Here is a 13,583-nt window from a genome sequence, read left to right on the forward strand (position 1 = left end):
CCAATATGAGACCCAGGAGTGGGCGCCAGTGTCAAGGGGACCCCATCAAACCGCTGTCCCGAGTTCCCCAACCCCCAAACCTGTGAGTCCAGAAAGTTCTGGGCTAGTTTGGCATCTTCTATGGTACAATTCCCAGAGAAATAGGTGGTGATACCCTGTCAGGGAAGAGGCAGATGGGAAATAGGAGTTGCTGAGATTGGAGGCCGCAGGGGAAGCTGGCGAATTTCTTCCCAGCCACCCTCTCCAGCCTCAGGCCTCCTGCACCTCCTCTCAGCAGCCTCCACTGTCCTCCTCCATGTCTTTCCAGGGGAAAAAATTATAACGCGAACAACAAATAGAGGTCCATCTCCAGCCTTCCTGCAGCTCTGCTCCAGCCTCTCACAGGCCAGCCCACCCCAAAGGTTTGCTGTGTCCCTCACCCCATGCAGCTCCCAAGCAGCCTCCAGAGGTGGGAAGCTGGGGCCCCCTCCTTTCCCATCCCCCCTCCTCAGTCCCTCCAGCTACCAGCTCTTCTCTCCTTCCTGCCTCCTGCACACAGCATCCTCAGAACTGGGAGGGCATGCAGAAAGCATTCCATCCAACCTGCTTACAGGTGACAACACTGAGGGCTGCAGTGAAGAGCAACTCTGCCTCAGGCGAATGAGGGACAGTCCACCACCTCCCCATTGGTGCCTTTCCCTCCACACCAGGTGGCCTCCAAGGATGCCCTCTACTCCCTAGTGCGGTTGGGGCCTCACCTCCTTCCCCAGCCCAAGGTGCCGAAGCCTCGATTCCAGAGAGAACATGAGCTCCGCACAGGTCTGCCACAGGCCCCTGACTTCCTCCAGGTGCTGCTGAGCGGCCTTACTCCCCAGGATCACACGTTCCAGCTTCTCCTGCGGGGGAAGGGAGGCCATCAACCTGGCCACACCACCCGAACCTGCCTCCTGGGGCCCCCACACCCACCTCCCAGCTCTTCTCCCACAAGACCTTCTGGCTCAAAGTGTGGTCAATGGACCAGCAACACTGGCTTTGCCTGAGAAACACAGAACCTCATGCAACATTGCAGGCCTGCTCAGTTAGAAGCTACATTTCAGCAAGACTTCCAGGCAATTTGTGATCATAGTAAGGGCTGAGAGCCCTGGTGTAAGAGCCGTCTCTGCCCTAGACAGCCCGAGCCCCATGGTTCCGGGGAGGGACTCCTTGTTCCCAGGCTCCTCCACTGTCCCCAGGGGTGACCAACAGGTGTCATTTCTGCAAGCACCTAACAGTGCACAGAGCCCTCCCCTCGTTCGCCCCTTGGGTCAGCACAGTCAGAAGGAGGCTGCAGCACCCAGCGAGGCTAGTGACAGGGTCAAGGCTCCACTCAGGGTCCCACTCCCACTGGGGCTCCATCTGCTCCATCCCCCACCCCACCAGCCCCACATTCCCCACCTTCCCCAGCCCTTCTCAGCTCACCTTGGGCAGGTTGGGAACAAACTTGGTGTCGCCAAAGGACTTGTAGTTGCCCATGTTGGAGTAGACGCCCGCAGCATAGACCAGGAACGCCTGGGGGAAGGTGGCATCAGAGGCCAGCAGCACAGCCTCCCTGCCCCACGGATGTTAACCCCCCAGAGAAGGCAGTATGGGTGAGGCTGGGAAATCTGGGGGCAGCACTCACACCCTGGGAGGCCCCAGTCGGTCTCAATACACCTTCATAGACCAATCTTCATACATCCATTGTCCAGCCAACCTGGTCTTCTCAGCAGCTCCCAAACACATCTAAGCCCTCATCTACTTTTGTTCCCTTTACATCGGCACCCTGCCAGCCACCTGCAGCTATCTCATATGATCTTTAAAGCCAAGTGCGAACACCACCTTCTTCTGCAGAAGCTTGTCCTCAGTCCCCAACCTGGCAGGCAGATGTCACCAGAAGCATCAAATATTCTATTAAGGCTAGAGGGGCCTTGGTCAACTACTCAATGGCTTCTGCTGGCCCCAAATCTAGTCTTCATTCCTCTGGCAACAAAACTTCACATCTTCCTTTTGGGATGCGGGGAAATCTCCCTTCCCCAACTCCAGGGCTGGGCATAGGCCCAAGCTGGCCAATAAGAGCCCTACCAGGAAATTTCCCAGTGGCAGAGAGCCTCTGTTTTACACCAGGAATCATCAAACCTGAAGCCCCTGGAGCTGCCCTACCAAAGTGAGGAAAGAAAGCAAAGCTGAGGGATGAAGACTGCATCACAGTTGTATCACTGAGCTCCTGAAGCTGTGCCTGAAGCCTCCCTAGCCCTGGACTTTTCAATTACGTGAGCCAATAATTTTCTCCCTTTTAAAAAAAATAGACTTTATTCTATAGAGCAGTTTTAGATTCACAGTGAAATTGAATGGAAGGTACAGAGATCACCCCAAAGCCCCCTACCCCCACACATGCACAGCCTCCCTCATTTCAATATCCCCACTAGACTTGAACATTTGTTACAGCTGATGAACCTACACTGCCACCTCATCACCCAAGATCAGAGTTTACATTAGGGTTCACTCTTGGTATTGTACATTCTATGGGTTTGGATAGATATATAATGACATCTCTCTACCATTATGGATACATTACTCTGTATCATACAGAGTAGTTCCACTGCCCTAAGAATCCTGTGCTCCATCCTCTTTCCCAATGCCTAGCAACCACTGATCTTTTCACTATCTTCATAGTTTTGCCTTTTCTGGAATACTATACAGTCGGAATCATACAGTAGGTACCCTTTTCAGGTTGGTTACTTTCACCTAGTAATATGCGTTTAACTTTCTCCATGTCTTTTCATGGCTTGAAAGCTCACTTCTTTTTAGCACTAAACAATGTTCCACTGTCTGTTGTACTACAGTTTGTTTATTGATTCAGATACTGAAGGACATCTTGGTTGCATCCAAGTTTTGGCAAGTATGAATACAGCTGCTATAAAAATTACGTGCAGGTTTTTGTGTGGACATAATTTTCACTTCAAGTTTTCACCTTGGTAAATACCGAGGAGCAAGACTGCTGGATCATACGGCAAGAATGTGTTTAGTTTTGTAAGAAACTGCCAAACTCTCTTCCAAAGTGGTGGACCATTTTGCATTCCAACCAGTGATGAACAGAAGTTCCTACTGTTTCACATCCTTGCCAGTTGTGTTGTCAACATTTTGGATTTTGGCCAATCTAAGAAGTATACAGCAGTATCTTGTTTTTTAAATTCACAATCGCCTAATAACATATGATGTGGAGCATCTTTTTATGTGATTATTTGCCATCTGTATATTTTCTTTGGTAAAATATCTGTTAAAGTTTTCGGTCCATTGCTTAATCAGGTTGCTTGTTTTCTTTTGTTTTATTAATGGAGGCACTGGAGATTGAACCCAGGACCTCGTGCATGCTAAACACGTGCTCTACCACTGAGCTATACCCTCACTCTGTGACTTATCTTTTCATTCTCTTAACAGTAGCTTACACAGAGCAGAAAACTTTAATTTTAATGAAGTTCAGCTTACCCATGTTTTCTTACAGGGATCATGCTTGATGTTGTATCTAAAAAGTCACCTCCATACCCAAGGTCATCTAGATTTTCTCCTATGTTATCTTCTGGGAGTTTCATAATTTTGCATTTAACATTTAAGCCTGTGATCCATTCTGAGTTAATGTTTGTGAAGGATGTAAGGTCTGTGTCTAGATTCTTTTTTTTTTTTTTTTTGCAGGTATATATCCAATTGTTCTAGCACCGTTCATTGAAAAAACTATTTTTGTTTTATTGTATTGCCTTTACTCTCTGTCAAAGACTTGTTGACTATATTTATGGGGGTCTATTTCTCTGCTCTCTATTCTATTGCACTGATCTATTTGTCTCTTCTTTTGCCAATATCACACTGCCTTGATTACTGTAGCTTTATAATAACTCTTGAACCTAGAGTGATACCAGCCCTCCAACTTTGTTCTTCTTCATTATTGTGTTGGCTATTCTAAGTCTTTTGACTTTCCATGTAAATTTTAGAACCAGTTTGTCAACATCCACAAAATAACTTGCTGAGATTTTGACTGGTATTGCACTGAATTTATAGATCAAGTTGAGAAGTGACATCCTGACAATATTGAATCTTTCTGTCCATAAACAAGGAATATCTCTCCATTTATTTAGTTCTTTGGTATCTTTCATCAGAGTTTTGTAGTAGTGATTATATAAGTCTTAAACACTTTTTGTTGGATTTACGACTAAGTATTTCAACTTTTTTGGGTGTTATTGTAAATGGTACTGTGTTTTTAATTTCAAATTATACTTATTCATTGCTGGAATATAGGAAAGCAATTGACTTTTATGTATTAACTTAGCATCCTGCAACTTTCTATAATCATTTATTCTAGGAGTTTTTTGTTGATTCTTTCAGATTTTCTACACAGACAATCATGTCATCTGTGAACAAAGACAGTATTATGTCTTCCTTCACAATATATATACCTGTTATTTCTTTTTCTTATCTTATTGCAGTAGCTAGGACTTCATACAATGTTAAGAAGTAGTGGTAAGAGGGGACATTCTTGCCTTATTCCTGATCTTAGTGAGAAAGCTTCAGTTTCTCACCATTAAATATGATGTTACCTGTAGGATTTCTAGTTTACTGACAGCTTTTTATCATAAATAGGTGTTGGATTTTGCCAAATATTTCTTCTGCATCTACTGATATGATCATGTGATTTTTCTTCTTCAACCTGTTGATGTGATGAATTACATTTACTGATTTTTGAAAGATGAACCAGATTTGCATACCTGGGATAAACCCTACTTGGTCATGGTGCATAGTTCTTTTTATACGTTGTTGGATTCAATTTGCTAATATTTTGTTGAGATTTTTGCATCTATGTTCATGAGAGATATTGGTCTGTAGTTTTCTTCTCTTTCGTTGTAATCTTTGTCTGGTTTTGGTATTAGGGTAATACTGGCCTCACACAATGAGTTAGGAAGCATCCCCCCACCCTTTTCATAAAGAGATTGTAGACAATTGGTATAATGTTGTCCTTAAATGTTTGGTAGTAAGCCTATCGGGGCCTGGTGTTTTCTGTTTCGGAAGGTTATTTATTAATTATTGATTCTATTTCTTTAATATATATAGGCCTAGGTAGCTTATCATTTCTTCTTGTGTGAGTTTTGGCAGATTATGGCTTTCAAGGAATTGGTCCATTTCATATAGGTTATCAAATTTGTGGGCATAACATTTTTCACAGTATTCCTTGATTATCATCTGAATGCCCATGGATCTGTAGTGATGTCCCTTCTTTCATTTCTGACATTAGTTTGTGATAGTAGTGATAGTAGTTTGTGATCTCTCACTTTTTTCTTAGTTAGCCTGGCTAGAGGTTTATTGATTGCTATGATCTGAATGTTTGTGTCCCTCTAAAATCAATATGTTGAAACCTAACCTCCAAAGTGTCAGTATTAGGAGGCGGGGCGTTTGGAAAGAGATTAAATCATGAGGGCATAGCCCTTGTCATTGAGGTTAGTGCCCCACAAAAGAGACCCCAGAAAGCTAGCTCACATGTTCCATCATGTGAAAACACAGTGAGAAGTCAGCAGTCTACAACCTGGAAGGGGGCTTTCACCAGAGCCAGATCACACTGGCACCTGTCTTCCATTCTTTTTCTGCCTTTTGTGGTTTTAACTGAACCTTTTATATGATTCCATTTTCTCTCCTTTCTTAGCATATCAGTTGTACTTTTTTTTTTTTTTTTTTTTGCTTTGTTTAGTGGTTGACTTAGAGTTTGCAATATACCTTTACAAATAATCCAAGCCCACTTTCAAATAACACTATACCACTTCATGGGTAGTTTGAGTACCTTATAATAACAAAATAATCCAAATTCATGCCTCCCCTCCCTCATATCACTGCTGTCATTCATAAGCAAAGATAGTTGGATATGTCATTACTATTATTATTTTGGACAAACTGTTACCTCTTAGATCAATTAAGAATAAGAACAATAAAAGTTTTTCTTTTACCTGCACTTATTCCTTCCTTCTCCAATGTTCTTCCTTTTTTTATGTAGATCTGAGTATCTAACCTATATCATTTTCCTTCTCTCTAAAGAACTTTTGGGGGATGGATATAGCTCAGCAGTAGAGTGCATGCTTAGCATACACGAGGTTCTGGGTTCAATCTCCAGTACCTCCATTAAAAAAAAAAAAAAAAAAAAAGAAGAAGAACATCTTTTAAAATTTCCTGCAAAGGAAGTCAACTGGCAACACATTCCCTCACAATTTTTGTTTGTCTGAGAAAGTTTTTACTTCTACTTCATTTTGAAGGGTAATTTCACAGGGTACAGAATTCTAGGTTGGTAGACTTTGTCTCAACACTGTAAATATTTCAGCCCACTCTCTTTTTGCCTGCATGGTTTCTGGAAGGTCAGATGTCACTCTTATCTTTGCTCCTCTGTAGATAAGATATTTTTCCCCTCTGGCTTCTTTTAGGATTTTTTTTTCTTTCTCTTTGATTTCCTGTAGTTTAAAAATGATATACCTACATGTAGGTTTTATTTGTTTTTTATTTTTTGTTTTGCATTTAGTATCCTAATTGGTGTTCTCTGAACTTCCTGGATCTGTGGTTTGGTATCTGACATTAATTGGGGGAAATTCTCAGTCATTACTGTTTCAGATATTTCTTCTGTTTCTTTCTTTCTCCTCTGGTTTTACCCCTATATGTATGTTACACTCCTTGTAGTTGTCCCACAGTTCTTGGATATTCTGTTTTGTTTTGTTTCAATCTTTTTTCTCTTTGCTTTTCAGTTTTGGAAGTTTCTGTTGAGACATCCTCAAGCTCAGTTTCTTTCCTCAGCTGTGTCAAGTCTACTAATAGGCTCATCAAAGGCAGTCTTCATTTCTGCTAGTGATTTTTGATCTCTAGCATTTTTGGCACTTTCTTGGAATTTCCATCTCTCTGCTTAAATTGCCTATCTTTTTCTGCATGCTGTCTACTTTATCCATTAGAGTCCTTAGAATATTAATCATGGTTATTTTAATTTTGGGTCTGATAAGTCCAACTCCCTGCCATATCTAAGTCTCATTCTGATGCTCACTCTGTCTCTTCAAACTGTGTTTTTTGCCTTTTAGAATGTTTTGTAATTTTTTTCTTGATAGCCAGACACAAGGTACTGGGTAAAAGGAATAGCCACAAATATGCCTTTAGTAATGTGGTGGTAAGGTGTGGGAGCAGGGGAAGTGTTCCAGAGTCCCATTATTAGGTTTCAGTCTCTTAGTGAGCCTTTGCCTCTAGACTGTGAACTTCACATGTATTTCTAAGTCCTAGGTCCCCACCACTCCCCTTAGGTGGGACAGGATGTTCAGAGCTGTCTGGAATTGGGTATTTCCCTTCTTTTAGATCAGTTAGGCTCTGATAAAACGCTAGCAGGTTTGGTTCTGGTTAAATAGTTCCTCCTGAGGGAAGATCATGTTAAGAAGAACAGAATGTTCTAGCCTATTTCAAAAATGATTCTTTTTTCTCTCCTTCTGCAAGAAGCATGAGGGATTTTTTTCTCTGAAATTCATTGTGAGAACCAGGTCAAGCTGCTGGAGGTAAAATCCCCGAAAGTGTGGGGACCCCCTTATGACTGGGTCCTCCTAGAGTTTTTAACTCTCAGAATTTTCTACACTGAGCCTCCAGCAATTCATCAATTACAGGTCAGGTTCTCCTACACCAGCACTGGTTCTATGGAGGTTTCTGCTCCTGAATTTTTGCTGTGGTAAACTGTGATTCTCTGTACCTGCCTGTCTGTCTTTTCCAATTTGAGGGTTTTGCCCTATGACCTCACTTCTTTTAAGGATCTAAGAAGAGTTGTTGATTTTTCAGTTTCTTCAGCTTTTTACTTGTTGTTAGAACAGATGGGTGACATCTAAGCTCCTCACACGCCAGACCAGAAACTGGAAGTCATGATTTTTTTTCGTTTAAGCCAATCTGAGGTGGGTTTCTGCTACTTACAAACAAAAGAATTCTACTGAAAATAGTTAATACTTGGGTAGCATTCGTCCCACTTTCCCAGGCATTAGCTTTTTTAATGAGTAAATCAAGGCCTAGAGATGGGATGTGACTACTCAAAGTTCAAAAAAGGTAGAAGAAACAGCCTGGGCCTCCACTCAGAGATAAGCAATCCATCCCTTTATTTTACATATAGAAAAACAGACCATATCCTCATACATTCTTGGTGAAGCTTTCTTAGAGGATGATTTAACAGCACCAATTGTAAATATACAGAGCCTTTGACCTAGCAATTCTGCTTTGAGAAATAGGTCCTCCTCACACACGTGCAAGAGTATGCTCATTGTGGTATCATTTGTAAGAATAGCGAGCAATCTAAATGTCCATCACTAAAGAAAAGATTAAGCTGATTATAGTGTACATTGCTCTGGAATGCTTCACAGTCAATAAAAAAGAATGAGGTGGATTTATTTGTACCCCATGGAAGTTCTCCAAGACATGGTGTTCAATGGAAAAAGCAGAACTCGCAATATGTAGAGTGTGATCTCATATGAAAAAGAGATAATAAGGACCATGAACACATGTATAGGTATGCAATACTGACAGAGGACTGAAAAGACTATACACTGCACCTTCTTTGGTGATTACCTCTGGGGAGGGCACTGAGAATGAATGATCTTCGTGTTTTGTTTTGTGTCTTTCCACATTGCTATAATGCATTAAGAATGCATTAAGAATGCATTCATGTATTACTTGGTCAGTAGGCCCACAATCAAACAAAAACAAGAGGACAGGCAGAACATTCTGCCCAGGGACACACAACATGGTAGAGGAAGTTCTCGGTCCAGAACTCAGACCTCCTGATTCCTACACTGGACTAATTCCTCTACCGTCTCTGAATCTCCATAGCTGTTTCCTTTAATCCACAGCCCTTGTTATAATCACAGCAGCCACCATTTATCTTGGAGTCAGGTCACTACAACCCTAAGAGGTACGGACTACCCTCATGCATAGTTTGCAGATGAGAAGACTGAAACTCCAGGAGGGGATGTTCCTGTGTTTGACATCTTCGGCCTAATCCAAAGAGAGAAAGTCCTTGGTATCCCTGCTTCCTGGCCCCTCACACCCAGAAGCCACTCAGGAAATACAGGTTGGCCTGAGAGAACTGACCTGATATTCCTCCTCGGTAAGGCCCTCAGCTAGGGCATGCTGGCGCAGCTCGTCGGGGTCCTGGGCACGGAAGATGCGGCTGAGCAAGGCATAGATGTAGGGGGCCTCAGGAGAGGTCTGTAGCAGCACAGCCAGGCCTCCATACCAGGAGGCCCGTGAGAGGTGATGGGCATAGAGGCGCTCTGTGGGTGACAGCAGGCGGAAGGCCTCACGGCAGTCCAGGCTAGACACACCGATGTCATTGGGGAGGATGTACTGGGCGTCCGCCATGGGCCCTGCTGAGAACCATCACCATGATCACAGCCATCATTTTTCACATGCCAACTGCACACCTGGCTCTGCATGCTCATGGTCTCATTTAATCCTCCCTAAAAGCCCATGAAGAAGGGAATCCCATTGTCCCCATGCACCAGATATGCTAACAGGCTCAGAGAAGGTTAGGTGACTCACCCAAGGAAATTACAAAATATATTGGTGGGCAATGTTTGGCTTGTGCCTCTCAAACTTAAAGACTGAAGCCAACTACCTAGTATTACAGACAGGGAAACAGGTCCAGAGGGGCTAGGAGCTTTGCCCAGTAACCTAAGGGAGGGGTCAGAAACAGAGATCTGCATCTCTAGACTCCCAGCCTAGGCCTGGTCTCCCCTCTTCCTACTCTGACCTCCTAGCCTCCTCTTCAGAATTCCTCTGCAGATTCTTCAATCCTGCCCACCAGTGTGTTCACATGGACAGAGTCCCAGCTGGAAGATCCAAGTTCCAATCCAGGCTCAGCCAGAGACTCCTAATATCAAGTCAATTGTTTTACTTTTCTGCGCATCGATTTCCGCCTCTGTATAATAGGCTTGATAATAACCCAGACTTCACTGGGTGGGTGTGCAGATTAGATAAGGTCACATCTGACGGCGTGTATCTACAGTAGTAAATGATTTTCCTGGACTCTTCCTCTCTCACTGCTCCAGGGATCTGTTCCACTCTCATCCCTCTAACTGCCTTTTCTTCGGCCCTGCGTCCTCCTGCCCTCTTCCTGCGCTCAGCCAGGGGAGCTACCAAGCCACAGAAGTTTCGCGCCGGAAGAATACACATTTTACAGATACGGAGATTGAGGCTTAGAGAGGCCAATGAACTTACCGAAGGTCTCACTGCTCCGTTGGGACCTGGGTATCTCCCAACCCAGGGTTTTCTTCTCAGCGCCCTCTCTTGCTGGGACTGAGTTTCCAACCTCCCCCAACACTCCCGATCCTGCCCCCGAATAGCACAACACCCTGGGTTCTGAAAGGGGCGTTAACCCTTAGCTGCCCTGAGCGCTCCTTGGCCATGGGGCCGCGATGAATCTGGAAAGGGTACTGGATGGGGAGGCGGGGCAAAAAGGGAATGATCTTGCGCTCGGTCCAGGCTCGCCCTGTCCCTCGAGTATGACACACATTGTGACCCCGAATCCCGGGCGCCGTGCCTCACCTGCAGCAGCTGCTCCGATCGCAAACTCACTTCCTGCTTCCGGCTCCCCCATTCATTGGGGCTCCGCGAACTCCGCCCCCACCGGCCAATGGTCGGGCCTCGGGGTCCGGACGGGCGTCAGCTCTAGCCAATAGGCGCGCCGAGGCGAGCTCCGCCTGCACGCCGGCTCCCCGCCCCAGGCGCTACGGGGTCGCGCGCCGAGTGGCCCCAGAGGCCTTGGCCTTTGGACCGCAGGCGGCGCTCGCGCTGGGGTCAGGGACCTCCGCGGCCCGCGTGGCCGCGGCCTAGTTGCGACAGACGGGGCTGACAAGGTACCCCGAGTCCAGGCTGGGGGACTTGGCTGTCACGGACAGAGCACCAGGGATTTCCCCACACACAGTCTCGACCCTCGCTGTCCTTTGGGGTTTTTCTGAGTCCCCCGACCTCAGTTTTGCATGTGGGATTCTGCATCCTGGGGATGATGTGAACCTTCCTCACTGGATTCGAGAGCCAGAGAGGGGAGACTCTTCGGAGACTGCAAAGCTCTCGGTGTAGGGAATTGGGGCTACAGGCGAGCAGGCTCCTGCCAGGGCTGAGATGGTCCCACCACCAGGGCTCCCAAGTTCTCTGCACCGCCACCGACTCGCCATGGGCCTGGTGGAGGCAGCAGCTCAATATCGTCGAGGCTCAGCTTCCTCAGCACAAAAGGGCAAGGGGCCTGGCAGTTTCCCGGCGCTTGACAAGTGTCTGATGGATAAGAAAGCCGCCTGCGACTCTGAAAGGCTGCCCAGGGCATAGCTGAGCCTGAGGTCCGCTCTGGCATGTCTGGATGGTCTCACGGCCTGGGTGGGGCATGCCATGTTGAAGTACCTAGCTCCCAACCTGGGCCAAGTGGGGTCCCAGGTCAGAGCTAGGACAGAGCCAGGCCATCTAAGATTGAATCAGGTCTCTACTGCCTACTGGTTATGTCCTTGGGTGGATCACTTTATCTCTCTGAGTCTTGACTTCCTCAGCCAGAAAACTGGGCTAAAAATTGTCTCCAATCCAGAAGATGTTGTAGGCTTGAGTGAAGTGTTAACAGTTAAGGAGACTGAGGCTCCAAGAGTTGGAAGCCAACCTGAGCCAAGGCCAGGACTGTCTGACACCCTCCACCAACCCATCTGAGTTCTCCCTCGTATTGTGTAGAGACAGGCGGAGGAAAGGAAATACCTGAAATCCACACACTCTCCTTGCCAAACTTTGCCACACCTGTGTCTAGGCACAGACCAGCATGTGCCCACCACCAACACAAACTTCTCATTCACAAAAGGTGCTCAAGGGCCTGCTTGGTGCAACAGTGCTGCTAACTTTTGACTCTGATGGTAATTATCATTATAGACAGGAACTCAATAAATTGGTCTATGTCCTTAAGAAAATCACCCCTCTTATTCCCTGTGCCTCAAATTCCATTGTCTTTTAAATGGGTGTAAAGTCTTACCTAACTTGGGTGAAGTTGAAATGTACATAAATAAATGAAGGAGGTAGTGCTGTCCATTGCCACCAATGGGCAGCTCAGGCCAATGAAAGATCCCAGTACTCTTGAACTCCTCCAACCAAGGTGCACTTTTATCATAGCTAATATGAGCACTTCCTGAAGTTCTGTGCTAGCAGCCTGACATGGGGGATCTCATTTAATTCTTGCAAAAACCCTGAGATAGGATATCATTTTACCTATTGTACATATGGGGAAACTGAGGCTAATGGGCTTACTGACTTCCCTAAGGCCACCCAGGAAGTCCTTGGGAGTCTCTGAACTGGGGTCTAGCCTTACTCAGACCTTCCACCACAGTGTCCCCTCCATCTGCCCCAACACACACAGACTGCGCACGCACACAGACACACAAACACATACTCACACACACTCACATGGAGCAGTCCACTCACTGGAGTCATGACCAACCGCAGCCTTGGCTCTTAACCATGAGAATGAAGATGGGGTAGATGAGGAAATAATATTAAGCACATACTATGTTACAGGTGCCCCCCATGTATTCACAGCCACCTGGCAATGTAGGGATTGTTACTCCATTTAACAGTTGATGAGACAGGCTCCAAGAGTAGAAAGCCAAGCTAAGCCAAGGCCAGGGCTATCTGACACCCTTCACCAACCCCTCTGAGTTCTCCCTTGTGTGGTGTCTGTGCCTTTTCCTTGTCCCTCCCCCTAGAGTCTGAGGTTCTCTGACAGAAACAGCATGAGAATGTTCTCCTGTCTGATTCCCAACAGGGTCAAAAGAGAGAACTGGGAAGAGTTGAATTCCTATCGCTGTGTATGTGTGTGTGTGTGTGTGTGTGTGTATGCAGGAGTTGCAATGTTCCCACACCCACCCCCACGTCCCCATCTGGGCTTCCCCTCTGCGGCAGCATGATACTCCGTGAGCAAGAATCTGACCATGTCCTCCTCTCACCAATAGAGGGTGCCCTCTGTCCTCTCAGCAGCCCCCTGTCTGGTCTCTTTGGCTCCAACCACCTGTGTGGACTGGGGCAGGTCCCTCTCCTTGCAATCTGTACTCCCTAAGGCTCTGTCTTCCTCTGGGGATGATGCCCAGGTCAGGCTTATACTCAGAGCCTCTTCAGATTTTTATATTTCCAGAACCTCCTTCTACTTGTCTTTCTAGCTTGCTCACCCAAGAAAGGTCTGGGGCAAACCCAGCAGTACCCCAAGCTTGCCTTGGCTTTCAGGGAGAGGAGACACTTTGCTAAGATGAACAGGAATCCAGTTCAGACTTGGCCTCCTTGGTAACCAAGGCCCCCTAGACCCCACCCCTCACTCCTTTTTTCTGCCCCCTCCACACCCGGCTCATTGGTCATAAGCATTTCCCCTGCCACACCTTTCCCCATGCTGTTCCCCTTACCTGGCCTGCCCTCCCGACTCCTCCCAACCCCTCCCACCCCTGTCCAAGGAAAGCAGCCCAGTACGATGCAGAAGAGGGCAGGCTCTGAGGCCAGGCAGGCAGCTGTGGATTCAAATCCGACTTGGCCACTTTCTAATCATG

At 46.2% G+C, this 13,583-nt stretch overlaps 1 protein-coding gene across 5 annotated transcripts in view; it reads right to left on the reverse strand.

Moving 5' to 3' along the window:
- Window positions 1-12,373, reverse strand: part of DPP3 (dipeptidyl peptidase 3) — a 31,742-nt gene extending 19,369 nt beyond the window's left edge. For 2 of the 5 annotated variants that reach the window (XM_010956669.3, XM_010956673.3), the window contains exons 1-5: window positions 10,573-12,373; window positions 9,118-9,395; window positions 1,438-1,527; window positions 738-875; window positions 81-155 (exon numbers count right to left, since the gene is read on the reverse strand). In XM_010956669.3, the coding sequence (XP_010954971.1) occupies window positions 81-155; window positions 738-875; window positions 1,438-1,527; window positions 9,118-9,395; window positions 10,573-10,624 (633 nt within the window). In that variant the 5' untranslated portion in view covers window positions 10,625-12,373. The other 3 variants (XM_010956670.3, XM_045517876.2, XM_010956672.3) reach the window with 3 other exon arrangements.
- Between the last annotated feature and the right edge of the window lie 1,210 nt (window positions 12,374-13,583).

This window comes from Camelus bactrianus, chromosome 10, assembly GCF_048773025.1.
Source record: "Camelus bactrianus isolate YW-2024 breed Bactrian camel chromosome 10, ASM4877302v1, whole genome shotgun sequence".
Lineage (NCBI taxonomy): Eukaryota > Metazoa > Chordata > Mammalia > Artiodactyla > Camelidae > Camelus > Camelus bactrianus.